General features: G+C 45.1%; 1 protein-coding gene across 3 annotated transcripts; it reads left to right on the forward strand.

Moving 5' to 3' along the window:
- Positions 1–1,675: 1,675 nt before the first annotated feature.
- Positions 1,676–24,998, forward strand: lrrc47 (leucine rich repeat containing 47). Of its 3 annotated transcripts, XR_009508274.1 has the most exons (8): positions 1,676–2,271; positions 5,122–5,565; positions 5,835–5,951; positions 6,833–6,948; positions 8,452–8,554; positions 10,050–10,145; positions 10,241–10,330; positions 23,940–23,985. XR_009508274.1 is itself a non-coding variant. In XM_059952395.1 (7 exons), the coding sequence occupies exons 1-7, from the start codon at positions 1,717–1,719 to the stop codon at positions 24,192–24,194; spliced, it is 1,680 nt and encodes a 559-aa protein (XP_059808378.1). In that variant the 5' UTR covers positions 1,676–1,716; the 3' UTR covers positions 24,195–24,998. The 3 variants fall into 3 exon arrangements, 2 of the variants coding, with proteins under 2 accessions (XP_059808378.1, XP_059808380.1); XM_059952395.1 differs by lacking the exon at positions 10,050–10,145 and having other exon boundaries at positions 23,940–24,998; XM_059952397.1 differs by lacking the exons at positions 10,050–10,145; positions 23,940–23,985 and adding an exon at positions 16,770–16,901.
- The last annotated feature ends 542 nt before the right edge of the window (positions 24,999–25,540 follow it).

The raw sequence follows: 25,540 nt of genomic DNA on the forward strand, positions 1-25,540 counted from the left end.
AGTACCTCAAAAACAGATTAATCATCATTGCAAAACAGAATTTAGTTCAAGACTAATTGGCAAACAAAACAGCTGGCAAAAAAACAAGCTGCCCTCTCCATTGACATCATGGCTCAGACTGAGCTGGTTGTAGGGATGGTTTTGGGGAAAGGTTTCGGTTTAGGGACAGGGATGAGGGCGAGTTAGAGGTCAGAGCCAGCAGATGGTCATCATGTTCAAATTGGAGCTCTCTACAGTCATAGGCCAGCAACGCCAGAGGTCAGCTTGGCGGGCACTGAGGCTGGAGACCTGCAAACTTCAGGTTGGTGAGTCCTGGGGTCGAAGGTCCATGCAGGCAGGAGGCACGAGAGCTGGTGACACCCCCCAACCCCCGGCATGTGGATCGGCGAAACCCAGATGTAGCTGCTGCTACTGTTGTTACTTGCTGGCCTTGGGTTGTGTTGGTTGTCAACACAAAAATCACAAATCACTATATGTTTTGATGTACACCTGAGAAATAAATCTGAATCTAAAGGTAAATCTAAAGAGGTTTAAAGATTAGCTTTATTTGTCACATATACATTGAAAGATGAAAGCACACAGTACATCAACAACCGAACAGTCCGAGGATGTGCTGGGGACAGCCCTCAAGTGTGTGTGCCTTCAGCTCCTGTACCACCTCCTTGTTGGTAGCAATGAGAAGAGGGCATGTCCTGGGTGATAGGGGCCCTTAATGATGGATGCTGCCTTTTTAATGCATTGCCTTTTGCTGGGAGGCTAGTGCCCATTATGGAGCTGGCAGAGTTTACATCTTTCTGCAGCTTTTTCTGACCCTGTGCGGAGACTCATCCATACTAAATGGTGTTACAACCATTGCTCTCCACAGTACATCTGTAGAAATTTGCGAGTCTACGGTGAGATACCAAATCTCCTCAAACTCCTAATGAAATATAGCCACTATTGTGCCTTCTTTGCAATTGCATCAATATGTTGGGCCCAGGATAGATCCTCAGAGATGTTGACACACAGGAATTCGAAACTGCTCACCCCTTCCACTTCGCATCCCGCAATGAGGACTGGTCTGTGTCCCCTTGACCTTTCCTTCCTGAAGTCCATCATCAAAAACCAAAGTTAATTTGCCTCTAAACGGGGGAATAATTATCAGATGCTAAAAGTTTGGGACAGTTCACATCGTCCAGTAATACCACCCTCGACATGAACTGTAGACATTCACAAGACCATTTGGCCCAGAGTGTCAGTGCTGGCCAAAGGTAGACTGGAGGTGAATTGCACTTGGCAACTCAAGCCCTGCAGGTTATAACTTGTTTGAGGATTGGCGTGTGTTACCTCGACTTATCCTTCCAGAACACCACAATCAATCCAATGATTTTGAGTGCTTGCCTATGACAGCTAGGGGGCAATATTTATAGTTGACCCCGACCAAAGGAGGGGCTTTCTGGCCTCAATGCACTCTATAATAAAATGACGTGTATGAATAGTATGCAAGACGAGTTTTTCTCTGTATCTTGGAATATGTGAAAATTCCTCTTCGACTCAAGACACGATTAACGAGGACTCCCTCCCCGAGAACCACGTGACTTCAGCCGGCACCTGCGCACTAGCGGAGCGCCGTCAGCCGTGCGGCAGATCACAAACACGGCCGCACCTGCGCATTAGCGGAGCGCCGTCAGCCGTGCTGCCCCGCACCTGCGCAGTAGAGCAGCACCGACAGCCACTATGGCGGCCCCTGAGTGGCCGGAGGTTGGGCTGGCGCTGGCCGAGGGTCGGCGGGAGCTGGTGGTGCGGAGTCACCGTCAAGAGGGAGACGAGATGGACCCGCGGCTATACGAGCTGGCGCAGCTTCAGCACCTGGAGTTGAGCGGCCTGCAGGCGCTACGGGGCCTGGATGCCAGGCTGGGCGGTCTGCGGGCCCTGCGAAGCCTGGTGCTGAGCGGCGACGGTCTACGGGAGCTGCCGCCCGAGCTCGGCCTCCTGGGCGGCTTGAAGCTGCTCGACGTCTCCGACAACCAGCTGAGCGCGCTGCCCGCCTCCCTGGGCGACCTGGCCGAGCTCGGCAGCCTGCTGGCCCGCGGCAACCAGCTGACCGGCCTGCCTCCCCAGCTCGGACGCTGCGGCCATCTCGCCCACCTCGACGTCTCGGACAACCTGCTGGCCGAACTGCCGGCCGCGCTGTTGGAGCCCGGCCTCCTCCCGCTCCTCGGCTGCCTCAGCGCTGCCCGCAACCGCATCGACAGGCTGGACGCCGCTGTCAGCCAGCTACGGGGGCTGCGGGTGAGGAAGGGGCTGGGGATGAGGTGGGGCCGTGGTCTGATCCAGCTCACCCCGGCTGTCCTCGCCCTCCCATAGCCGCCCTGGCTCAAACTGTGTCCCAGTAACTTTGATAATAAATTTACTTTGAGCTTTGTGATTTTCATTTTCTCCCTCGGCAATGTTTTTCATGCCAGCTACCTGAGACCCCGCTTTTTATCTTGACACGTACAAACACGCTGGGGGAACTCGGCAGGTCGGAGGCAGCATGTTCCTCCAGCGTGTTTGTACGTGACGATTCGACCACAGCATCTGCACTGTACTTTGTGTCTGCTTTTTATGTTATCTGTCAATGACTTGGATGACGGAATTAATGGCTTTGTGGCCAAATTTGCAGATAATACGAAGATTAGTAGAGGGGCAGGCAGTGTTGAGGAAATAGAGAGGTTACAGAATGACTTAGATTAGGAGAATGGGCAATGAGGTGACAGATGCAATAGGGTATTGGGAAGTGTATGGTCATGCACTTCCGAAGAAGAAATATAAGGGTATAATATTTAAATAGCACATTTTAAAAAAATCTGAGGCGCAAAGGGAATTGGGAGACTTTGTGCAGGATTCTCTAAAGATTAATTTGCAGGTTGAGACTCTGGTAAGAAAGGCAAGTGCCTTTTCTAGAATATAAAAGCAAAGATGTAATGCTGAGGCTTTATAATGTGCTGGAGTACTGTGAACAGTTTTGAGCCAATTATCTAAGAAAGGATGTGCTGACAATGGAGAGGGTTCAAAGGAGGCTCACAAAAATTATTATGGGAATAATCCTTATGGGCTTGTGTGGAGTGTTTGATGGATCTGGGTCTCACTGGAATTCAGAAGAATTCAGAGTGGGGATCTCATTGAAACCACTTGAATGTTGAAAGGCCTTGATGGAGTGGAAATGGAGAGGATGTTTCCTATAGTGTGGGAGTCTAGGACCAGAGTGCAGAGCCTCATAATAGAGGAACATCCATTTAGAACGGAGATGAGGAATTTCTTTAGCCAGAGTGTGGTGAATCTGGACTTAATTGCCGCAGATGGCTGCAGAGGCAAATCATTGAATGTATTTAAGATGGAGGTTGATAGGTTCTTGATTAGTCAATGCATCAAAGATTACAAGGAGAAGGCAGGAGAGAGTTGAGGGAAATGGATCAGCCATGATGGAATGGTGGAGCAGACTCTATGGGATGATTGGCCTAATTCAGCTCCGATGTCTTATGGAAATAGGGTGGTGTTTTCAGCCACCTCAGTCCCTCTTTATGATGCTACTATCCTTTTATATGCTAAAGGCTGAAGATCCAGCAGTGATGTGAAGGAAACTTTTTTTTTGTTAGCCTATTATAGTTTACAATGCACAGTTTGAAAGTGCAGTTAAGGCAGATACAAGTGTGTTTTTTGCAGTGGGTATGGACAAATATTCAAAGCTGAACAATTTGTAAGGTTAATGAGGAAGGTTGGTTCTATGATTCAGAATTGTGGTATAATTATGTAGACACAGACTGAATGAATTGACTGGTTCCCTTTGTGGTGTAGTAAATTTATACTCTTAAGGATCCACTATTCCGTATAATAACCCCTTGGGATCCATTCTTCGTATGCCCAGCAAATTGCCACCAATGATACATGCTAATATAAAGCCCTCATCAGCCTTCATGTCTATTCTCATCAAAGGTAAATTGTTCTTCAGCCTCATTTATGTTGCTTTCCAGGGCTATTTCACAATACTATATTTTCCCCTCCATTCCCCCTCCCCCAACTCCGGCCAAAATCTACCACTAAATTTGCCTTGAACTTCTCAAGCCCTTGCTTTGATTTCATTGGTCTTCTGGCTGCTTGTTGTCATATATGATGTGTTTTCAGTTGCTGGATGCTAATGCCAGCATTGATGTGATTGTCCAATTTGCTGCTCCTGTGTTAAGATGTCTATGATAGAGCAGCTTAACCAACTACCCTGGACAATCATACAATCTCCTTCATAAGCCCATCACCCCTCCTGGGGCATAGGCATCAACAGCAGCTTCAGATTGTGCCATTTAATTCCTAAATCTCATTGCCCCTACTGGGATGTAGGCCATTGACAGCAGCTCACCAGAGTCCTCTATCCTGGGACAGTCTTTCATGTTGTCTCCTGGTGTAACCCATCGTCCTGGTGTATCTTTCCTTTCCCAGGGATGAGGTCTTTGGAGGTTCTGTAGCTCTGGGATTTTATGGGATGTGGTTGCTAGCCCTATGTCTAACCCTCTTCCTTTCACAGCTGGGGTTGTGACCATCCATGGTGGGGTTCATCTTCTAATTGTTTGTGGTCTTTTCTGATGTGTTTTCAGTACTAATGCTGGCATGAACATGTTGGGCTAATTGGCCACTTCCCATCTTAGAGCAGCTTTTAACCAGCTGCCCTGGGCAATGATGCAGTGATGTCCCTGGCACTACTCCTTCCCTTTTGTCCATGATCCACTCTCCTCTCCAATCAGATTCCTTCTCCAACTATTTGTCTTTTCCACCTATCACCTCCCAGCTTCTTCATTCCCCCCCCCCACCCACCTGGATTCACCTATCACCTTCCAGCTAGTCTTCTTACCCCACCCTCCACCTTTTTATTCTGGTATCTTCCCCTTTACTTTCCAGTCCTGATGAAGGGTCTCAGCTTGAAACATTGACTGGCTATTCATTTCCTTAGATGCTGCCTGACCTGCTGAGTTCCTGCAACATTTTGTGTGTTGCTCTGGATTTCCAACATGTACAGAATCTCTTATTTTTGACACTATAATGTTACTAAATTTATAAAGCTTTCCATTGTGCAATAATCACTAAACCTGCCTTTCTCCAATTGTGTTCAAGACACTGGATCTATCGGATAACAACCTCTCGGAGATCCCCTGTGAGCTGGCTGACTGTCCCAAGCTGAAAGAAATCAACTTCAAGGGAAACCAATTAAAAGACAAACGATTGGAGAAAATGGTGAATGGTTGCCTGACCAAATCAATCTTGGACTATTTGAAGGCAGGAGGCCGTAGAAAGGGGAGAGGGAAAGCTGATAGCAGTGAGAAAGAGAAAGCGAGGAAGAAGAAAGTGGTGAGGAGAGATGATGCCGAGGAGTCCGATGAGATGGAGGAGCTGAACAACCTGGTGTTACGAGTGCTGCATGTTTCGGAAAGGCCTTGCACCGTGTCAGTGAAAGTCAGTCCCAGTGTCAAGGACGTGAGGCCTTACATTGTGTGTTGCATTGTGGAAGGCATGCAGTTGAGACAAGGAAATGCATTGAAACGATTCCTTGTGGCTCAGGTAATATTTCTTAAAACTATGGACTTACTAACGTGCTCAGTTTGTTTCTGTTCTGGTGAAAGGTCCAAATCCTGATGACAAACATAGAACTGTACAGCCCACTACAGGCCCTTTGGCCCAATGTTATGCCAACCTTTGAAACCACTCCAAGATCAATCTGACATATGCATACTTTTATAATAAATTTGCTCATATGCTGCGTAATAATTAGCCTCTATTTTAAGACCTTGCAGGTAACCATATCGGTCTTTATATTTTCTTTTCCCCAGACCAAATTGCATGATGATGTCTGTCTTAAAAGAACATTGGCAACTATCGCTACTCATGACTTGCAGCGGGTGAAGGGACCGCTTTTATACGATGCTAGACCCTCACAATCTCTGAAGGTAAACGTAGATTTTTTGCAGTAAATTGGAATGTACACGAGCTAAAATGATGAATTGAGTCAGCGAATCATAGTTGTGAGAGATTAAAAATGCTGTCACAACAAGCAGGATTTCCTGGTTCTCACCCATTTTAGACCATAAGACATAGGAGCAGAATCAGGCTATTTGGCCATCAAGTCTGCTCCATCATTCCATCATGGCTGATTTACTTTCATCTGGGTAGCCTCCAACCAGAAGGCAGGAACATTGATTTCTCTAACTTCTGGTACTTTCGTCCGCCTCCCCATTCTCTCTTTCTCCATTCCCCACTCTGGCTCCCCTCCTATCCCTTCCTTTCTCCTCACTTGCTCATCACCTCTCTCTGGTGTTCCTCCTTTCTCCCTTGGCCCACTCTCCTCTCTTATACCCTTCCTTCTTCATTCTTTACCTCTTCCACCTATCACTTCCCAGCTTTTTACTTCATCCCCACCCACCCACTTTCCTCCTCACCTAGTCTCTCCTGCGATCCCGTACTCCTCCCCTTCTCTCCAACTTCTTGCTCTGACTTCTTATCCCTTCTTTTCCAGTCCTGATGAAGCGTCTCAGCCCAAAGTACCAACTGTTTATTCGGTTCCATAGTTGCTGCCTGACCTGCTGAGTTTTTTTTCCAGTGTTTTGTGTGTTGCTGTGCATTTCCAGCATCAGCAGAATCTCTTGTACTTAAGTACAATAAAAATCTGCCTTGGTTTGTCTCTTGTACTTAAATACAATAAAAATCTCCAGTGAAAGGGTTTGCCTTGGTTTGTTACCATTGTCTGAAATAAGGAACCCTTTAACTGGGCTACCTCAGCCACTGACAAGATTTCATGGATTTAATGCAGCAATTGTCTCCGACCTTTCAGATCACCCCACTCGGAAGGAAGGAGGTTAAGGCGGTGGACCTGGTACGACAATTACAGATGGAAGCTGACGAGCAACGAAAGCAGAAGAAGCGGCAAAATGTTTCTGGCCTTCACAAGTCAGTAACACTTGACACTATCAATTCTGTCACTGCATGATCGTAACCTTGTCACTGCATGATCGTAACCTTGTTAAATATAAAATCACTGTGCTGCAGCCAGTTTATTGGTGTAATGATGCCAGTCTCTGGTGGTCACCTGTGATGTAAATTTTCACTGGCTCTGGGAGGTTAAAGGGTCAGTTTGGTGCTGGTTTTCCGTCGATGACAGGAAACCTGTGCAATGGAGTTCTCAAAGTGGAAAAGCCGTTGTACTGGGGCAGCTCTACTCTCAAATCCGGAAGCCCGTAACCAGTGGTACGAGTAGTTATCATTACTGGGGTCTTCCTTGGTTGCACTGGATGACCATGACTACTTCTGTACCTTGTCGTACCCTTTGCTCTCCACAGAGTGTTGCAGAACTGTCTTCCTGGCTGTAACATCTCACTGTAGATTACTGGAGCTGATTTCATGTGCTAGGACAGGCACGTCCCTATTTCACCAGGGAATGAGACCCACCGGCTACCCTCACCTGGTTTAGCCTGCCTGTCAAAGTGTTGTATCATTGAGTGGCTGCTGTCACATGCAAGCAGCTACTTGGAGCCACAGGTGAGAGCTGAGTGTCCAGTGGGGCCCAAAGGTGATTGAGCTGCTCCAGAATAGACAGGTCAAGCCCCGTCACAGAGGTGCTAACCTTCCCAGGGCTCACCGTACACCCCAAAAGGATCAATCTACAGTGGAGCTATTGCTGTGAACTGTGGGGCGATAACGGTGTCTGTTGTGGCTCTGCACCTCTGGCTTTGATTCTGAGTTTGAAACTGGAGCACAAAACGATAGGCAGACTGAGAAGGGTGGTCTGTCAGATCTATCCCACACAATTGAGGCTGTGCTTGCCCCTCGTGGATCCCATGGAGTGGTTCGGAAGAGGAGTGAAGGGATCTTCTCACTGTTCTGATGCTTTACCTGATCTCAGTCAATGCAAGAACCAGTCAGCTGGTCATTGTAACCCTGCTGCGTGTAAGTGGCTGCCCAATTCCCCATTAAACAGCATGGACTCTTCAAACATACTCCATTTGCTCTGAAGTGCTTTGGAGAAACTTAATCATAAAAGGTGTTTAATAAAATGTTATAAAAGCCTTTGTTATTTTTCCAAGTGTTCATCTGCTCAGTTAAACTACGTTGGGTGCCACAGTAGCGATGCGGTTAGTGTAATGCTATTACTGCTTATAGCATTCTGGAGTTCGGATTCAAAGCTGGCACTGTCACTAAGTATGTTCTCCCAATGAGCCTGCATGAGTTTCCTCCGGATGCTTCAGTTTCCTTCCACATTCCAAACATGAATGGGTTACTAGGTTAATTGGACATTGTAAATTGTCCTGTGATTAGGCTAGGGTTAAAAGCTGATGAGTTACTGGTGGTTTGGCTTGTTGGGCTGGAAAGTCTGTTCTATGCTGCATCTCTAAATAAATGTTGGTGTACAAGAATCTGAACTTTCTTTAATCTGTGCTGGTTTTTGTTTTCCAGATACCTGCAGTTATTAAACGGGAAAGAGAATTTTCCCTGCTTAGTCGATGTGGAAGATCATGTGATTTCTTTCCCACCGATCACCAACAGTGATCACACTAAGGTATGTTGCCTAGTAATGGTTTTAGTAATTAGTGTAACTCAGTACAGTGAGAGGTCAGGGCCTCAGCTTTTTGGCTGAGTATTTTATATTTATATGAGTATTATTAAGTCTGATGTCCCAGAGCCCTTCAGAGTCTTTGACAGTTTATTATATTTCTCTGCAATGAAGTGAGAATACTTGGAGACTAAGTGTGCAGTAGATTATTTTGCTTTACCCTAGAGCTTGGAGTTAAACGAGTTCCTATCCAGCCTTCCCCAAGTCTGTGCTGGGTCATAAGATGCAACATGAAAATAGTTTGATTCATTCTAACGTAAATAACTGCTATGGACGGTCACAACTCTGGCTGTGAAAGGAGGAGGGTTGGGCATGGGGCTAGGAACTTTATCCTGTAAAAACCCAGAGCTACAGAAACACCAACAGAAGCTCCAAAGACTTCATGCCTGGGAGAGGAAGGATACACCAAGAAGATGGGCACCTGGAGTCAATGTGAAACACTGGCCCAGGAGACAGGACTCTGGTAAGCTGTCAGTGTCCTATTGCCTGTGTAGAGTTACGGGCTTAACAGACTAACATTCGAATGGAATTGGACTACAGTGCAAAACTACTGGTCATTCTCTTTAGACAGGCTCAGAGAGACGCAGGAAGTGCTGATGTTTCCATAATCTGTCCATTTACATATTTCTGCTGTACCACTGACTGGCATCTTCAGCTGCCAAGAGCCCAGGCTTTGCAATCTCATCCCAGCACTACAGAGGCTAGCTGCTTTACCTGGGTTATAGGAAGCTAAGGAGGAACCTCTTAGATGAGTATAAAGTAATGAGGGTGCAGATAGCGTAGTGATTAGAACAATGCTATTACATCTCAGAGCATCGGAGGAAGCTGAGGGGTAATGATCGGGGCATCGGAGGAAGCTGAGGGGTAATGATCGGGGCATCGGAGGAAGCTGAGGGGTAATGATCGGGGCATCAGAGGAAGCTGAGGGGTAATGATCGCGGAATCGAAGGAAGCTGAGGGGTAATGATCGGGGCATTGGAGGAAGCTTAGGGGGTAATGATCGGGGAGTTGGAAGAAACTTGGGGGTAATGACACTATTACAGCTCAGGGTGTCAGAGTTAATTTCTGGCATCCCCTGTAAGAAAGCTTGTATGTCCTTCCTGTGTGTGCATGGATTTTCTCTGGGTGCTCCAGTCTCCCCCCTCAGTCCAAAGACATACAGGTTACTAGGTTAATTGGTCACTGTCTATTGTGCTGTGATAAGGCTGGGGTTAAATCGGTGGGTTGCTGGGCATAGTGGCTCAGTGGACGGGAAGGACGTGTTCCACGCTGTATCCCTAAAAGAAGAGGCCAGGTCCTGGATGGTGAGGGTCCTTCGTGATAAATGCCACCTTGAAGCATCATCACTTTTTGAAGATGTTCACAATGGTGGGGAGGGTTGTACCGATGATGGAGCTGGCTGTGTTTACAACTGCCTGTAGCTTTTTCCGATTCCGTGCAGTGGCCCTTCATTCCAGACGGTGATGCAGCCAGTCGGAATTCCCTCCACAGAATATTGTAGAAATTTGGTGACATACACAGCGCACTAATCATTGTGGTAAGACTAGAGCTTTGGGTGCAATAATTCCCCTACCACACCATAGTCCTCAAATTGTTTGTATTTTACATTATTATGTTTCAATCCTTTGTTAGATTAGTAAATCTACAAGACAACTGTTCCTGGAAGTAACCAGTTCAACCAGTCTACAGGCCTGCAAAGAGGTGATGGACAGCTTGATTATGGTGAGTGATTCAAACCCTCCTGCGTTTCTCTGTTCTGTTTGATTTTCATTCTTATTTTGTAGCCACTGGTTACACGTTCAGTCTATACCTGTCCTCACAGGTACGAAGTTTTGTGATTTTATTGAACTTGCTGGTTTGGACACAACCTGATCCTTTGTTAAAATGTAGCTGTGACTTCTTTAAGAGCTTTCAATTGACTGTCAGTTTCAAATGTAGGGTATGGGTAGACTTCACATTGCTTCCATCTATTTTCCTAATAATCAGGTTTATTATCATTGACATATGTCATCAAACATGTTTGCATTGCAGTGCATAATTTAAAAAAAACTATAAATCACTAAGAAATATAGAGAAGAAAATAAATACTGCAAAAGTAGAAAAAAATAGTGAGGTAGTGTTCATGGGTTCATTGTCCATTCAGAAATCTGATGGTGGTAGTGAAGAAACTGTTACACACCCACCACTCTACCTAAGTGTGATCTTCAGGCTTGGGCTTCTCCTGGGTGATGAGGGTCTTAATGATAGTCGCCACCCTTTTGAGGCGTTGCCTTTTGAAGATGTCCTCGACGGTTGGGGTCTAGTACCCATGATAGAGCTGGCTGAGTTTGCATTTTTGGCAGCAGCAGTTAAAACTATAAGACATAGGAGCAGAATTAGGCCATTCAGCCCATTGAGTCTGCTCTGCCATTCCATCATGGCAAATCCCAGGTCCCAGTTAACCCCATACACCTCCCTTCTCACCATATTCTTTGATGCCCTGACCGATCAGGAAACTATCAACTTCTGCTTTAAATATACCCACGGACTTGGCCTCCACTGCAGTCTGTGGCAGAGCATTCCACAGATTCACTACTCTCTGGCTAAAAAAAAAATTCCTCCTTACCTCTGTTCTAAAAGGTTTATAATCATATAACTGTTGCTTGAGACCGTGGAAGTCTTTGGACTTTGAACCCCATGGTAAAGACACCCAACACATTTGATTCCATCCAGAATAATGGATGTATACTCTGATAAGGATCTTTCATTAATGGAGCAAAGAAGTTTGAAGGATTTAAAGATGCATCACAGTATTGAAGTGAACACACAGAATGTAGAATACTACAGCACAGTACATGCCCTTTGTCCCACAATATTACAACCTACTTAAGATCAATCTAACCCTTCCCTCCCATAGCCGTCCATTTTTCTATCATCCACGTGCATATCTAAAGAGTCTATTAAATGTCTCTAAAGTATTACAGGAAGGATGTTGAGACTTTGGAGAGGGTGCAGAGGAGATTTACCAGGTTGCTGCCTGGATTAGAGGACATCTGCTATAATGAGAGGTTGGAGAAAAGTGGGTTGTTTTCTCTGGAGCAGTAGAGTCTGAGGGGAGATCTGACAGAGGCTTATAAGATTATGCGAGATGCAGATAGAGTAGACAGGCAGAATCTTTCAGAGTTGAAATGTCATACCAGAGGGCATATGTTTAAGGTGAGAGGGGTAAGTTCATAGATGTAAGGGGCAAGTTTGTTACACTGAGTGGTGAGTGTCTGGAATGCACTGCCAGGGATGATGGTAGAGGCAGATATATTAGAGACTTTTAAGAGAGATTTAGATACACATGAATGTGAGGAAAATGGAAGAATATGGGCATTGTGTAAGCATAGAAGATTAGTTGGATATTTGATACTGAGTTTAATTAGCTTGGCTCAACATCATGGGCTGAGAGCCTGTTCCTGTGCTGTATTGTTCTATGTTCCACTCTAAGATCAATCTAACTCTTCCATCCTGCAAACCCTCCATTTTTCTATCATCTGTGTGCCTATCTAAGAGTCATTTAAATGTCCCTAATTCCCTGACAGCGTGGTCCACACACCCACCACTCTACCTTTGACAACCCCCCCCCATGCGAGTTTAAGTTTAATTGTCATTGACCAAACAGCCTTCCACCAGGGTGCAAGACTGTGCCACAATCACACACAGTACGAGGCATATATCAGATTCAAATTCAGTTTATTGTCATTTAGAAACCACAAATGCAATGCAGTTTAAAAAATGAGACAACGTTCCTCCAGAATGATATCACAAAAGCATATGACAAAACAGACTACACTAGAAAATCCACATGTTTGGCAATCCCCAATCCAGAGTCCGGAGAGGCTGCTGCGTATTAATATTGCGCAACCGTCTTAGTGTGTTCCCTGGAGAGGAGCTCCAAATCCACCAGACAAACAAAACCAAAAACTAAAGCTACAAGACCTGTACAAATCCACATAGTTACAACAGTACAAACAATAGCATAATTGATAAAAAAAAACAGACGATCGGCACAGTAAAAATAGTCCAAAGATGTTAAAGGACTATAAGTTCAAAAGAAATCACCACACAGTTTCCACAAGTCCCCCGGGTCCCGACAGACTCGCTATCCTCTCACAGGCGGCAGAAGGGAATACCCCTGCTATGGACTTCCACAGCGCCGCCCGACTCAGCCTCGCAGACGCAGCACACAACGAAAGCTCCGTTGAACCCAGCCTCGCAGACGCAGCACACACCGAAAGCGACCTGACCGCAGCGGACTCCGAGTCCGTCGAACCTCTGAGCTGCTGACCATCCCCTCTGGCACAGCTTCTCCGAGCACCATCATCTGCCGAGCGTATTAAGACGGCCCCGCCAACGGCCATTGGCAATGCGACCCCGAGGACTGGGGGCCTGTTCTTCCCAGCAGAGTCCCGGACCTCGCAGCAGCAATGAAGAAGGTCTTCCTGGAGATTTCCCAATGTTCCTCCGTGCTCCCATGTCTGTTTTCAATCGATTATGATTGCGCACGGCACCCCACTTCACAAATAACAGATAATCAGCTCCGGAGTGGCTGCTGCAAGCTCCGTCGCACCGCCATCTTGGAAAAAATATATAATCACAATAGGAGTAAAACATACAGTCACAGAAGAATTATAAAGTCCTTGAGTAAAATGGCGTGCAGACTGATGGTGCATGAGATGTTTTCCTGGAGCCATGTTTCTTCAAGAGCAAGCCTGCAGCAGTCTGATTATCTTGTGCTAGCACAGCCGCAAGCAAACACAATCCAGCTTGCCTTCTACTGAGCAAACACTGGAGGGCAGCACTGATGGGAGGAGCCAGCTCCCAACCCAGCATGGAATTCAGCCTCTGATCTCTCCCACACTGCCTCCAGCATCTCCTCCCCTGGGCCACTGCAAAAGGTGACCCTATGGCATGAGGACCTGGTCTGGCAGCAACCAAGGCCACGTAGCTCTCCTGCTGTCAGTCTTACCAATGAACCAGTGAATCAGACTTGCAATATTCTACATTACCAATGTCCGAAAGGATCTTGTGATCACAAGAAAAGTGTACAAGGTAATCATTTTCACCAATCCTCCAATCTCCTTAAAATTATGGAACTATGATGCATATTTGTACTTTCGCTAATAACAGATATAAAGAGGGCTCTCATGTAATGAGGACAGACATATTACCCTGGTTTGCAGTTGATGCAAGTCAGCAGAATAAGCTTGGCAGCCTTTTAACAAATTGCAGGGTAACTGTATACCCTTCCGTGATGTGTTGACAAAAGCCTTGGAATTTGAGCTGCCGCTGTTTATAATAAGCAGCTTTTCATTTTATTGAGTGTCTCAGCTGAGCCAAGGAATTCCTCTCTTTCCATTCTAGCTTCAGCCTGTTAATAATAGGCTTTGTGGGATTTGAATGGTCTGTTGGATTCTGATGTTTAAGACCCAGGTTCTTCAGAAGTCAGGAAGGAGACACGAAGCTTGTTGCTTGACCTTTGTTTTATTAGGAGTTGATAGAACAAAGGGAAATTGAAATTGACAATGTTAGAGGTGTACTAAGTGAAGGGAAAGCTAAGATATTAGTTGGTGCTCCTTCATGGTTAGCTATTTTTATACCCATAGATGAGGAAAATTCCATTCAAGTTTATAGATAAAAGTCAGCCAATGAGATAGCACTTACTCAAATAATGCAGAATGAAGAAACTTGCAGAGCTTTTCAGAATTATCCCAATATAACCAGAAAAGGGGAGGTTATAAACTCTTACATTGTAATACAAGCAGATAATTGTTAAACTGAAAAGAAAATATCAATTGAACAGTCAAGTCAGATCAACAGGACTAAGAGCTTTGATTATTGAGTTGAGAGTACTCAGTAACACAATTATGTGAATATTGGACTACCATCTACGAACCACGCAGTAGCATTATTGAAATAATTGCGAAATGCTCGAGGAATTCAGAGGACAGGCAGCATCTATGGAGGGGAATAAACAGACAAGATTTTGGGCCATTAGGACTGGGAAGGAATAAAAAGGAGAGTGTGGGGATGGAGAACTGGTTAGAAGGTGATAGGTGAACATAGAACATAGAATAGTACAGCACATTACAGGCCCTTCGGCCCACAATGTTGTGCCAACCCTCAAACCCTCCCTCCCATATAACCCCCCACCTTAAATTCCTCCATATACCTGTCTCGTAGTCTCTTAAACTTCACTAGTTCCTGCTTCCACCACTGACTCAGGCAGTGCATTCCACGCACCAACCACTCTGAGTGAAAAACCTTCCTCTAATATCCCCCTTGAACTTCCCTCCCCTTACCTTAAAGCCATGTCCTCTTGTACTGAGCAGTGGTGCCCTGGGGATGAGGCGCTGGCTGTCCACTCATGTCCTCTTAATATCTTGTATACCTTTATCATGTCTCCTCTCATCCTCCTTCTCTCCAAAGAGTAAAGCCCTAGCTCCCTTAATCTCTGATCATAATCCATACTCTAAACCAGGCAGCATCCTGGTAAATCTCCTCTGTACCCTTTCCAATGCTTCCACATCCTTCCTATACTGAGGCGACCAGAACTGGACACAGTACTCCAAATGTGGCCTAACTAGAGTTTTACAGAGCTGCATCATTACATCGCATCTCTTAAACTCTATCCCTCGACTTATGAAAGCTAACACCCCATAAGCTTTCTTAACTACCCTATCTACCTGTGAGGCAACTTTCAGGGATCTGTGGACATGTATCCCCAGATCCCTCTGCTCCTCACACTATCAAGTATCCTGCCATTTACTTTGTACTCTGCCTTGGAGTTTGACCTTCCCATGTGTACCACCTCACACTTCTCCGGGTTGAACTCCATCTGCCACTTCTCAGCCCACTTCTGCATCCTATCAATGTCTCTCTGCAATCTTCGACAATCCTCTACACCGGGGGTCGGCAACCCGCGGCTCCGGAGCCACATGTGGCTCTTTTACGTCTGTGCTGCGGCTCCCTGTTGCTTTGGGAAATAATTGGTTGTGGCGACCCTTTTCCTGGCACATCCGAACCGACTCACAATAAGATAGCCTACGGGGGTTTGCGAGCACAGAGCTTTGGAGCCTCTGCGCCATTGGGGGCGGGGGGGGAGGGCAGGTTGAGTGAGGCTTAAAAGTGAGGCTGAAGATTTCGAATAAAGTTTTTTTTCCTTCGACTGCAGTTACCGACTCCGTGTCGTAATTTTAGCGCTGCGTGTAGCACACCGCTACATGGTCAGTATTTAATTAAAATGTATTTTATGTTAGTTTGTTAGTTTTTGAAATGTAAATCTAAATTTGAAGATTATGGTGATCTTGTACAATCTAAATAAGACGTTGTGGCGACTCATTTCCTGACACATCCGAACCGGCTCACAATTAGCCAGCGTTCAGGCTAAGGGAGATAGCCTACGGGGGTTTGTGAGTACGTGTCTTTTGCAGCATCCGCGCCCATGGGGGGCGGGTTGAGGGAGGCTTAAAAGCAAGGCTGTTTAGTTCGAATAAAGCTATCTTTGACTGCAGTTTACTGACTGCGTGTAGCAACCGCTACAACGTGTTTTTATCGCTGGCTGTCCAGAGGGGAGGTGCTGAAACGCTTTGTCGCGCGTCTGGAAGAAGTGAAAACTTCCCTGGGCAGCAAAGGGCTCGGCTTTCCTGAGCTGGAACAGCCAGAGTGGCTGGAAAAGCTACACTTCATGGTAGACATGACAGCGCACCTGAACACGCTGAACACAGCTCTTCAACGGGGTAAGGACGTACAGCCCTGCACATGTTGGAGGATGTTTTGGCATTCGAGCGCAAGTTGACATTGCTTGCCAGAGATTTACAGAAAGGCACATTGTCTCACTTCCCCAATTTGAGAGAGTTCAAACAATGTCACGACATGATAAATTCGGAGTATTTACATTCTGCAATCATCGCAATGCAAACATCGTTTGGGAAACGCTTCTGTGAGTTCAGAGAGGAAAAAAACACATTATCCTTCCCGGTCACTCCCCTAAGCATCGATCCATCCCTACTGAATACGACTGCATTGTCAGGTGTGAGTCAACCTGAACAAGTATGATAAATATTTTAATTGCGTATTATTTTACGTATATTCATATGTTTTCATTGTTCAGTGAAATAGTCGTTTTATTTTTCAGGTTGACAGCTGGCTGACGTTATTTTTGGTTTGCTGCTGGCGGCAAATTTAAGTTTGGCGTTTTTCATAAATACAAGAAGGACTCAAATAGACGTTGAGTATTTTACTTAAAAGTAACCTTCAACCCAACGTCTTTTTTTCGGAGTTCAAAATGTTTTTGTTGCATGCAGAAATGTAATTTCGTTTTCTCTGCAGGAGTTCATCAATTTCATAAATGCAACACATTATAGTTTGTTTATACATAGCATAAAGGCAAAACAAAACGTTGTATGCAGTGTTATTTCATTTTAAATGTCAAACGGGTTTTGCGGCTCCCAGTGTTTTCTTTTCTGTGGGAAACGGGTCCAAGTGGCTCTTTCAGTGGTAAAGGTTGCTGACCCCTGCTCTACACTATCTACAACACCACCAACCTTCCTGTTGTCTGCAAACTTGCCTACCAACCTTCTACCCCCACATCCAGGACGTTAATAAAGATCACAAAAAGTGGAGGTCCCAGAACAGATCCTTGTGGGACACCACTAGTCACAACCCTCCAATCTGAATGTACTCCCTCCACCATGACCCTCTGCCTTCTGCAGGCAAGCCAATTCTGAATCCACCTGGCCAAACTTCCCTGGATCCCATGCCTTCTGACTTTCTGAATAAGCCTACCATATGGAACCTTGTCAAATGCCTTACTAAAATCCATGTAGATCACATCCACTGCACTACCCTCATCTATATGCCTGTTCACCTCCTCAAAGAACTCTATATCAGGCTTGTTAGGCACGATTTGCCCTTCACAAAGCCATGCTGACTGACTCTGATCAGACCGTGATTCTCTAAATGCCCATAGATCCTATCTCTAAGAATCTTTTCCAACAGCTTTCCCACCACAGACGTAAGGCTCACTGGTCTATAATTACCTGGACTATCCCTATTACCTTTTTTGAACAAGGGGACAACATTCGCCTCCCTCCAATCCTCCGGTACCATTCCCGTGGACAACGAGGACATAAAGATCCTAGCCAGAGGTTCAGCAATCTCTTCCCTTGCCTCGTGGAGCAGCCTGGGGAACATTCCGTCAGGCCCCAGGGACTTATTCACCCTAATGTATTTTAACAACTCCAACACCTCCCCTCCCTTAATATCAACATGCTCCAGAACATCAACCTCACTCATATTGTCCTCCTCGTCATCAAGTTCCCTCTCAGTGGTGAATACCAAAGAGAAGTATTCATTCTCAGAAGTGAAGCCAGGTGGGTGGGAAAGGTGAAGGGCTGGAGAAGGATTCTGGAGAGGAGAGTGGACCACGAGAAAGGGATGGAGGATGGGAATCAGGAGGAAGTGACAGACAGATGAGGAGAAGAGAAGGTCAGAGTGGGGAATAGAGGAGGGGGAGGGGTAAAGGTTACAGAGGGGAGAAATCAATATTTATACAATAAGGTTGGGTGCTAACTACAGAATGTGAGGTATTGTTCCTCCACCCTGAGAGTGGTCTCATCGTGGCACAGCAGGCGGCCACGGACCAACAAATAATGGTTATGTTCTCAGGAGATTTACTTGATGTGATTGGTGGTGTCAGGTATCTGATTCAAGATTCAGGATTGTTTGATGCCATTTCCAATACACAGGTGTAAAGGAGAACAAAATAATTGTTACTCCAGATCGAATGCAAGACAAAAAAAACACAGTAAGATAAAGACAATGATAAAATATAAACACATAATTTAGCTTCTGTACATAGATTGATTGTATGCCCATAAAGTGATGCTAGGTACAGGCGTGTCTGTATACAAGCTGACTCTGACAGGAAGTGATGAAGTAGTGGTGGTTGGGGGTGTGGAGGTATGGGTTAGTGATCAGCCTTACTGCCAGGGGAAAGGAACATTTTTTGAGGGAAGTTTTGATAGCAGTGTACAGCATTGTGAGGGGTATAGATAGGGTAAATGTAAGCAGGCTTTTTCCAGAGGTTGCTGAGACTAGAACTGGAGGCCATAGGTTAAGGGCAAAAGGTGAACCGTCTAAGGGAAACTTTGGGGGGAGGGGATCCTCTTCACTTAGAGGGTGGTGTGAGTGGAATGAGCTGGCTGTGCAAGTGGAGGATGCAGGCTCGATTGTAATATTTAAGAGTGGTTTTGATAAGAGAGGTATGGAGGGCTTTGGTCCAGATGTGGCTTGATGGGCAGAATAACAGTTCATCAGGGGCTGAATGGCCCGTTTCTGTGTTGTGCTAATGACAAAACATATTAGAACTGTTAAAAGAATCACCCCTTGTGATAATGATCAGTGAGGCACAGAGAATCTGTATTTACCGACAAGTAACTTTTATTGTCGCAATTAAGAAGCACGTGAGTTCACAAAGTAACTCCCTGTGTGCACCCTATTAGAATCCCTGGCCGTCCGTGAGCAGTCAGTGAACAGAAGAGAAGTCTACACTAGCCAAGCATTCCTTGCGGTCACGATCTCCTCGCGTCTGGGGAGGTCTTCCTCATCTGTGATAGTTGGTCTCTGGTTGGTGGACAGTTATTGCCCCTACATATTTGGAGCTCCTGGCTCTTCACATATTCCATATAAGTTGAACTGATGGAGCTCCATCCTGTTGGCTCAAGATCACCTGACCTACTGGGTCACCTTCTAACTGGTTCTTGTCCAGGGCTAAACCAATATTGTTTCATGGTTCTGCTCACCCCAGCCTTGTGTATCTGAGTCTTTCAGCTCTGACTGGTCCAAACCAGTTAATGAGACGACCCAGAGTCTTAACAAGATTCCTCGGTAGGTCTGGCATTTTACAGAGTAAGTAGCTACTCATCCGGGAATGGTCCTCATTACCTGAAGTTCCTTGTGTCCACATTCAATTGCTCCGACTGGATTATCCCAGAGCAAGGATCAGTTCAGAGTCCACAAAATGGGGGAAACAAAGGCAACTGGTTTGTCTGTTTTCCTCTGTCCTTGATTCATGAGACCCACTTATTGTAGACTGTAGTTTCTTCTGGCCAACAGAGCCACTGAGGTTGTGTGATTTACTTTATCTGATGTTGTGCCATGTAATTCTGCCTTTGGGGATGTACAACAGAGGGAAGTCATTCAGACCATGCCCAAGCTGGTCAAACGAAGGCTGCTGTTTCAGCTGGTCTCATGTACAAACTCTCAAAGCCGAGTAAGTTAGCAAATTTTAAGTTCACGGCCTTGTAGTTTTTTTAAATTAGTAAGAGCTTCCAGACTGTTCAAATTCCTTTGGTGTAAAGCTTTGCTGTTAATTCCCCTCTAATCCTTTTATTGTTATGTATAATCCATGTCCACCTGTATTTGACCTCTCCACTGAAGGAAATAACTTCCTTCTGACGGTGAATGTCCTCCCCACCAACCCCATGACTTTTTAACAGATTTAAGTTGCTCCTCTGTCTCACAGAAGACATTCCCAGCTTTGTCACCCTTCAGAACTACCATCCTCTGGGCCTGTTAGCCCAGGAAAAAAAATTATTGATACACAGTATGGAGCCAGCCCTTCGAGCCACACTGCCCAACAAGCCCCAGTTTCCCCTAACTCAGGGGTCGGCAACCTTTACCACTGAAAGAGTCATTTGGACCCATTTCCCACAGAAAAGAAAACACTGGGAGTCGCAAAACCCGTTTGACATTTAAAATGAAATAACACTGCATACAATGTTTTTTTTTGCCTTTATGCTATGTATAAACAAACTATAATGTGTTGCATTTATGAAATCGATGAACTCCTGCAGAGAAAACAAAATTACGTTTCTGCATGCAACAAAAACATTTTGAACTGCGAAAAAAAGACGTTGGGTTGAAGGTTACTTTTAAGTAAAATACTCAATGTCTATTTGAGTCCTTCTTGTATTTATGAAAAACACCGAACTTAAATTGTCCACCACCAGCAAACCAAAAATAACGTCAGCCAGCTGTTAACCTGAAAAATAAAAGGACTATTTCACTGAACAATGAAAAAATATGAATATACGTAAAATAATAGGCAATTAAAATATTTATTATACTTGGTTAATGGGATTTCTGCTCCTGGACCTCAACGCACAGCGTCTGCACATCAGGGCTGTATGAGGTCACCTTCATCTTTACACAGGATCGCAAGCTGTCATCTGTGAGGCGTGCGCGATGTTTGTTTTTAATAAAGTTCATGTTGGAGAACACCTGCTCACATATATATGTGGATCCAAAGATCGACAGGACTCCAAGCGCATACTTTTTAATGTTTACATAAATGTCGGGGATAGCATTCCATGTTCCGAACACAAGTTTGTCCGGATTGGGGAGGTTTTCAATATCACTCCATTTGTGATTCTGAGCAGGAACGGCCTTCTGATGGGCAACATCTTCAAGGTCTGCTGTCAAGCGTCTAAACTTGGACACCCATATGTCTTTGTTGGCTATGTCGGCCAGTTCCATCTCAAGATCAGGTTGATTCACACCTGCCAATGCAGTCGTATTCAGTAGGGATGGATCGATGCTTAGGGGAATGACCGGGAAGGATAATGTGTTTTTTTTCCTCTCTGAGCTCATAGAAGCGTTTCCCAAATGATGTTTGCATTGCAATGACTGCAGAATGTAAATACTCCAAATTTATCATGTCATGAGCTTGTTTGAACTCTCTCAAATTGGGGAAGTGAGACAATGTGCCTTTCTGTAAATCTCTGCAAGCACTGTCAACTTGAGCTCGAATGCCAAAACATCCTCCAACATGTGCAGGGCTGTGCGTCCTTTCCCCTGAAGAGCTGTGTTCAGCGTGTTCAGATGCGCTGTCATGTCCACCATGAAGTGTAGCTTTTCCAGCTACTCTGGCTGTTCCAGCTCAGGAAAGACGAGCCCTTTGCTGCCCAGGAAAGTTTTCACTTCTTCCAGACACGCGACAAAGTGTTTCAGCACCTCCCCTCTTGACAGCCACCGGACTTTGCTGTGCAGCAGGAGATCAGAATATGCGCTTTCCAGCTCGTCCAGTAACAAATGGAATTAATGGTGATTTAAACTTTTTGCCATTATTTTATTGACAATCTGAATGACAACATCCATTACTTCTGTGCATTCCGGAGGAAATGTTTGAGCGCACAGTGCCTCTTGGTGCAAGATGCAGTGAAAAGTCAGCAGCTTTCTGTCCAGCGACTTCTGCAGTAAAGCCACAAATCCCTTGTGCGCTCCTGTCATACTTGGTGCCCCATCAGTAGCTACTGACACCAGGTGGGTGGTCTTTATTCCTTTGGCTCTTAAACAATTCAAGACAGCCTCACAGATGTCCTCCCCCCGTGTTTGGCCTTTTAGAGGTATCAACTCAATCATTTCTTCCTGTGGCCCGGCAGAGTTTACATACTGGCAGAACAGCACTATTTGTTCAATACCACCTTTGTCTTTAGACTAGTCACAGGCAATCGAGTAGGCCACAGCTGAATTGATGTCTTTAATTTGCTGTCTTTGATGTCTTCTGCCATTTTATGGTTCTGTCTTTGACAGTCTTTGCAGAGAGGGGCATATCCCTGATTTTCTGCACAATTTCACTCTTGTTTTTAAAGTCCGTGAATAGATGTTCTGAAATCTTAATGTAAGATTCTTTTATATATTCACCATCTGTGAACTGCTTCCCGTGCCTGACTATTTCCTGAGCGGCAACAAAACTAGCATATGTAGTTGATTTTCCAGACTTGATCCACTTCTTGAAATGATTTTTGCTCAGATCAACCTTCCGCATCAGTTCCGAAACGGCTTTTTTCTCTCATCTCCATCCGGATATTTTTGAGCAAAGGCTGCGTGTTTATTCTGGAAATGTCTTGTGACTTTTGACTTTTTGTTGTTTGCTAGTTTCTCATTGCATATTAAGCATACCGGTAAACCAGTCTCGTCAACAGTGAAAGCAAATGAATCTGCCCACGTAAAATTAAACGTTCTGTTTTCTTCAGTCACTTTTCTTTTTTTTAGAATTCTCCATAGTTAGCCTACCTTGGATCGAAAAATTAAAGAAATTGCGCACTGGCGGGTGTCAGGCATTGGCAGTGGTGACGTATATTAATAGCGACAAAAAACACGTTTTATTTAGATTGTACAAGATCACCATAATCTTCAAATTTAGAATTACATTTCAAAAACTAACAAACTAACATAAAATCCATTTTAATTAAATACTCATCATTTATTTTCCAAAGCCACAGGGAGCCGCAGTACAGAGATGAAAGAGCTGCGGGTTGCTGACCCCTGCCCTAACTGAATCATGCGACAATTTACAATGACCAATAAACCTTCTAACTGGTATGTCTATGGATTGTGGAAGGAAACCAGAGCACCTGGAGGAAACTCACAGGGAAAGCATACAGACTTCTTACAGATGACATTGAAATTGAACTCCGAACTCCAGTCCCCTGAGCTGTAATGGTGTTGTGCTAACCATCAAGATCTGAGTTTATAGGGAGAAATTGAATAGTTTAGGGCCTTATTCTCTGGAGCAAAGAATAAGGGGAGATATGATAGAGGTATAGTACTTTTAGGGGTATAGATAGGGTAAATGAAAGCTGGCTTTTCCCCCCTCAGGTTTGGTGAGGCTAGAACTAGAGGTCATGGGTTAAAGATAAAAGGTGAAATGTTTAAGGGTACCTGAGTGGGAACAACTTCACTCAGAGGGTGCTGAGATTGTGGAGCAAACTGCCAGTGAAAGTGGTGGATGTAGGTTTAAATTCAACATTTAAGAGAAGTTTAGATAAGCGCATGGATGGGAGGAATGCAGATTGATGGGACTAGGCAGAGTAGCAGTCCAACATGGCCTAGATGGGCCGAATGACCTTTCTGTGGTGGTGCGGTCTGTGACTATGACCCAGATTGTCTCCTAACAACCTCTCTTTTCTGGTGCTCTGTACCTCAGTCAATAACAGCTTTTAAACTCTTCTTTCCAATTGTTCTGTTGTCTTCCTGGATCTGTTGATATGCTGTCTCAGTGTCATATCATTTATTGTACAGTATCTTGTCTTTTTTTTTACACTCCCCAAATTCCATTTTCTGCCTCGGTATCTGCTCTAGAGTAGGGAGTCCCAGTCAGTCTGTGGAAAGTGAAATACAGATGTGTCATTCAGTCACGTAATAATCCATGACAGAGCAGACAGGCAACTCAGTGAATTGTACTGAAAGGCTCTCCTTTGCATAAACCATCTATGGAATGTTTTCTTCTCTCTCTGTGCAGCGAATGGCCGAATTGAACAAGTTCACCTTCGAAAGTCAGGAGAAGGAGTCTCTATCTGATGACGAGGCTGACGTGGCTAGCAACAGCTCTGTTGCTCTGGATTCCACAGCTGAGCAGAGCTTGGCTAAGGCTGCCACTCCGGAACTGACAGTGAAGCAGGTGCGGGTGGTCGACATGGACGGAAACCTGAAGGTGGTTTACCCAGCCAAGACAGACTTAAACTTCAGTGTTAATTGTGTCACCGTCATCCGATAACCCCTACCTGTTGAATAGTACCTCATCTGGCCCCTACATTGGGCTCAAATTATCCCTGTCACAGATGAGCAAGCCTATGATCTGACCACAAACAAGAAAATCTGCAGATGCTGGAAATCCAAGCAACACACACAAAATACTGGAGGAACTCAGCAGGCCAGGCAGCATCTATGGAAAAGAGTACAGTCGACGTTTCGGGCCGAAACCCTTCAGCAGGATTCAAAACGTCATCTGTACTATTTTTCATAGATGCTACCTGGCCTGCTGTGTTCCTTCAGCATTTTGTGTGACCAGTGAATGATCTGACCAATATTTGATCCTCAATTAACATTTCTAAAAGGACAAATAATTTGCTCATTTTTGAGTTGTCTCTCCTTTCCTTAGCCCTTCACCTCTACAGGGGCATAGGCCGCCAACAGCTCTTCACCAGAGTCCTCAGTCCTGGGCCTACAGAAAGTTGGTCGGACCTGTGGCTTCCACTTTCCCCATACGACTTCTTACAACTTCCAGACAGAGATCCTTCCTCTCCCAGGGATGAGGTCTTTGGAGCTTCTGTTGAACTTTCTGTTGCTCTTTATGGGACAGGGTTGCTAGCCCCATGCCAAACCCTCCCCCTTTCACAGCCGGGCTTGGGACCACCATGGTGGAGTGTATAGTGTTGGTGCGGGCAATCACAGTTTTATCTTTGCCGCTGTGTTTATATAGCAGAAATATCTACTTGTGTAAAGTGCTTTGTGATGAAAAGAGCATTGAAAAATACGACTATTTTCCTTGTAGTGGGAAACAAGTAAATGTTGACCTTTCCGTTGAAGTCTATGTCTCATCAAAGAAACCTGAGAAAACTTGAAGGGAAGCTTACACTAATCATCATTTTTCCTTCTGTTGTTATCACCTGCTTTCTTCTCACAAAGGGGCAGGTATTGGCTGGAATAGTTTGAGGAGTTGTGTGGTATTTTGCCTCAGTAACCAGTATTCGTCCAGCGCTGTGGGTGCAACAAGACGACACCTTAGACGTACACCGACTGACAGCACCCTGCTCTCTAAAAGGTGTGCATCCACTGGCGCGTGTCAGAGGAGCAGCTGCTCGGTGTCCACAGATACACAAGGAAGGAAGGAGGGAATAATGATTAATACACTGTCAAAACAGTTAAAATGTAAATATTAAATGAACAGTGGAGCCTTAATCTGTTAATCCAAGCAAAGTATTTTGAAGACAATATTGTTCCAATTTGGCCTCCATTTTGTGAAGCAGTTATTTTTTGAAACCGCATCCCTTAAGTTACTTGTGTGAGCATCCCATGCTTTTGAATTTTTTTCTCTATTGAGCTGTGCCTATAGGCTGAAAT

Source organism: Hypanus sabinus, chromosome 27 (assembly GCF_030144855.1).
Source record: "Hypanus sabinus isolate sHypSab1 chromosome 27, sHypSab1.hap1, whole genome shotgun sequence".
NCBI classification, from domain to species: Eukaryota; Metazoa; Chordata; class Chondrichthyes; order Myliobatiformes; family Dasyatidae; genus Hypanus; species Hypanus sabinus.